General features: G+C 30.2%; 1 protein-coding gene across 1 annotated transcript; it reads left to right on the top strand.

Moving 5' to 3' along the window:
- The first annotated feature begins 556 nt into the window (after positions 1-556).
- LOC114399411 (NAC domain-containing protein 83-like) lies at positions 557-2251 on the top strand. Its single transcript, XM_028361596.1, has 3 exons — positions 557-927; positions 1336-1595; positions 1898-2251. Exons 1-3 carry the CDS (start codon positions 744-746, stop codon positions 2099-2101), a joined length of 648 nt encoding a protein of 215 aa, XP_028217397.1. The 5' UTR covers positions 557-743; the 3' UTR covers positions 2102-2251.
- The last annotated feature ends 1969 nt before the right edge of the window (positions 2252-4220 follow it).

Below are 4220 nucleotides of genomic sequence, written 5' to 3'. Positions count from 1 at the left end.
ATATTAATCTCATTAAAAAGTAATTAAGGTGACACTTGTTTTAAATATATTTTGTTTTTATTTTCCAAAAAAAAAAAAGAAAATAAAAATAAAAATATATTTGCTTAAAATTTAAAAAAGATTTTTTTGAAAATATTTTCAAAAATAATCCTAAAATTAAAAATAAAAAATCAATATTTTTGATAACACCTAAAAATACTTTTTTCTTCATACATGTTTTTTAAATTTTAAAAATTTGAAAATAGAAATTATTTTTAAATAATAAAAATAAAAACAAAAAATCGACACTCAATCCAAGCGTGACTTAATATTTTTTGTCATATCCAAATTCAAAATTGAAGCCAACTCAATGTATTTAATGAATTATTTATTTGATATTAATTTTTTTACTGCATTTATTTGATAGTAATAAATTCTACCATTTCTTTTTGTGAAAACGTTCATCCACCTCTTGAAAATAATATATAAATATATAGAAAAACCGTCAATTCCTACCACAAAGTCAAACATAAATTAAGACTTCTAACCATATATGAGTTATGTTTTCTCATTTTTTTCATTTCTCTCTCCACATCTGATATCTCTTTCCGTCTCTCTCTTATCAGACACATCCATCACTCTGCATGTCTTTTATCTATAAATTAAATTCCTTACATCATGCCTTGCCACAGTGATTCACTCTAAGAGCTGAGACAAGAAGTCCCTTCGCTTCTCCTTCTTCTCCAAAGGCAAAGGTCTTTGAGATGGAAGTCTTAAACCCAATTGAAGGCAAGACCTACAAGCTCCCAGTTGGATACAGATTTGATCCAAGTGATGAAATTCTTGCTGGTTACTACCTTAGGAAGAGGATCATGGCCCAACCACTCCCTAATGACCTCATTCAAGACTGTGATGTTTACCAAACAGTGCCCTGGGAGCTGCCAGGAGGTTGGTCTAGAACACAAACACAAATCCTCTCTTTCCATTTGCTTTCAATTTATTTTTTATTTTTTGTACCATCTGACTTTCTAGTGGAACCCAAATGTATACCTATTCAAATTTCGATCTTTTAGGTTAGTTACAAAACTAATCATTAGTTTCAAGTTTGGTCACACTTAAACTTTTGTGTTCTTCATAAAAATTTATTCTACAGGGATCCAACTAAGCCTTTGGGTCAAGTTTGATGTGTGTTGTCGCTGAATTATTGTTTTTTTTTTTTTATTGTTCTTTTGTCAGTGAACAATGTGTCTTGTCTTAAAAAAAAAATCCAATTTTTCCATGCCCCAATGAATGAACAAACCAGTTGGATCAAAATGGTGTTTTGATTGAGTTTAATCTCGTTTGTTTTCTTTTCAGGTGGTAATAAGTATTTGAATTGGCAGAGGTTTTTCTTCCATGATTTGAGGACCCGTGTGTTCGATAACCTTAACAAGAGAGAAGCCGGGAACGGTCAATGGAGAACAATAGAGGAAGCTCAAGATGTTGAGCTCTCTAACGATCAGGTTGTGGCAAAAAGGAACGTTTTGGCTTTCTGGGAGGCCAAGGGCAATGGTTTTGCCAAATCTAATTGGCTGATGCATGAATTTCGCCTTGTGTCGAAATCACTTCCTTCCATGGTAAACAATACAACAGTATCCACTGTCATTATTACTAAAAATTATAAACATACATTCACTCCTTTTATCGTCTAAATTTTACTTTTTCTTTTCTTTCTCTACCTTTACTGCTCTTCTTTTTTCTCTCCCTTCTTTTTACCTCTAAATGGGGTGAACATTTATAATGACACTTACCATGACTCTAATTAAAATTGACCACATTTAAAGCAATGCATTTTATTTCAATTAAGCTTACGAGTTGCATTTGGTTTTTGAGTCTTGTGTGTGAGTATCTAATGACTGAATTTTGAACTCTAATGTAGGTGTCTTCTGTGGCTGTGTACCGCATATTCGAGAAGAAGGAGGGAAGAAAGGGAAAGAAGGCGAAAGGGTCTGAAGGGGAGACCTCTAGCAGCAGCAGCAGTGAGGAAGAAGTTATGGATGAGGCACCCATTGTCATTGATTTCACAATGGAGAGTTGCATTGGGACTGGTCCTCCCTCTCCTGCTACTAGTGAAAATTCCTAATTAGTTAGACTACAAGTTGCTCAAAACCTTTAATAGTGCAAGATATCAATTGTGAAGCCCATAGGCACCAAATTACTATTATGATTATCCTTCGACTTAATTAATATTTTAGTCTTTGAATTTAAGATATATATTTTTTAATCTTTGAAATTTAAAAATGTTTTTTTTGTCTTTAAATTTTGAAGAATTATTTTTTTATCTCTAACATAATAAATTGACATTTTATGTCAATTTATAGTATTTTGTGACAGTTTTAAACATCTTATGACAATTTTGAAATACAAATTCAAATTGAATCAATATTATGACTTAATTTAAAAAATCAATTCATTTTCTTGCCATTTCAACAAATTTTAAAATAAGTATAGAAATTAGTTTTTGGTATCAAAACTAACTTTAAACAATGTTTAATTGTCATTAGTCTCTGAATTTAGGATGTGTGCTTTTTTAAGTTTCTAAATTTAAAAAAAAATTCTTGAATTTTAATAAATTGTTCTTTTTAGTCTCTATTATAATAAATTGATACTCTATGGTGATTTTTAGTTTTCATAAATTATAGTGTTATAAAACTGTCACAAGACACTAAAAATCGTCATTAAATATCAATTTATTATGTTAAGGACTAAAAAATAAATTGTCAAAATTCAAGGACAAAAAAGATATTTTTAAAGACTAAAAAAACATATCCCTCAAATTTAAAGACTAAAACAGCAATTAAATCTTATGCTTTTGGAGTGTATGATCTCTTTATATGGAAGTTTGTTTTGTGTATGGGCTCGTAAATTTACTAATAAGAAGCAACTGTTTATTATTCATTAATTGGTAATACTCTCCACTAACGTGCTTTATTTTATGAAAAAAAAAATGCTTATTTAGTATTTGGTATAAATTTTTATCTTACTACAGACTCATTCATTGTAGTGTTTGTAATTCTTTTTAGTCCTTACTGTTAGGAAAAATTTACCTTTTAATTCTTACCATTTTGTAATAATCAGGATAAAAAAGAGTACAAAAGTCTTTGCACATGAAATGAAATGGATGATTTTTAAGTATAGGATTAAAAAATAAAATTTGTTTATGTATACGATCAAATGAGTATTTTTCGTTATTTTATTTTGTATGTCAAATTGAGAATGGTTATCATGAGGGGGAAATGAAAATCCCTATTCCGAATAACGTTGACTGTTGCTTATAATTATCAAAAGGGAAATGATTTTTTTGAGACAAAAATACGATCCAAAGTATGGTAACAATAATCCAAAGAATACACACAAAAGGGGGGCATCCACCAAAGAAAGTAGAGAAGAGGTTCTTTATTATCTAATCATAACCTTTATGAAAAAATAAGCGATACCCTATGGGTATAGGCATACAAGCCTCGCAACAAGGATCGTAGTGCCTAAGTTTTTGAGGCACCAGCACGTGGATTTGATTCGCATCCTTCTTTCCATAGCACTCAATACTCCATTTATGAAATTCTTCCTTTCAGGTTAAGGAGCAAAAGATTATTATTCTTCTTGGTGAAAGTGAGGATATAAGGAAAATAGATATTTGAACATCTTCGAGTATATATGGTTCAAGGAATAAAACTAGATTTTTATTGTGAAATCTATATATCAAATGTGTCTTTTTGACAATAAACTTTTCTTCTAATAGGAAGCAAGGCAAAGCGGATTTTGTTTTAATAGGTTACTCAAAAGGCATTTTAGTTATAATAATGATTGATAGCCACTTTAGTCCTCTGAAATTTAATAAATAAAAAACTATGCATTGTCATTAAAAAAAATATTCGACATGATAAGAATAATTGAATTATAAAACTTGGCGTTGGTCGAGTTAGTGAAGCGAACAAGGCACAAAAGGGAAAACTTGGTGTTGGTCAAGTAGGTGAAGGGGTGAAGGCACAAAATATTCTTATAAGATTCTCCCGCAAGCTTAGATAACGCAACCCCTCGCATTGAGAATAAGATTCTTGTCAATAATGCCCACGCTGTTGACGATTTATAAAATTATTTTTGCGGTTGTTGAAACCATCAATTACAAGAACAATCGTACTAATATAGATCTATACACTTACTACCAAAATATATAGTAACATACATAATTAGATATGGGAATA

The sequence above is a fragment of the Glycine soja genome, chromosome 19 (assembly GCF_004193775.1).
Source record: "Glycine soja cultivar W05 chromosome 19, ASM419377v2, whole genome shotgun sequence".
Taxonomy (NCBI): Eukaryota; Viridiplantae; Streptophyta; class Magnoliopsida; order Fabales; family Fabaceae; genus Glycine; species Glycine soja.
This window is presented reverse-complemented; position numbering and strand designations above follow the sequence as displayed.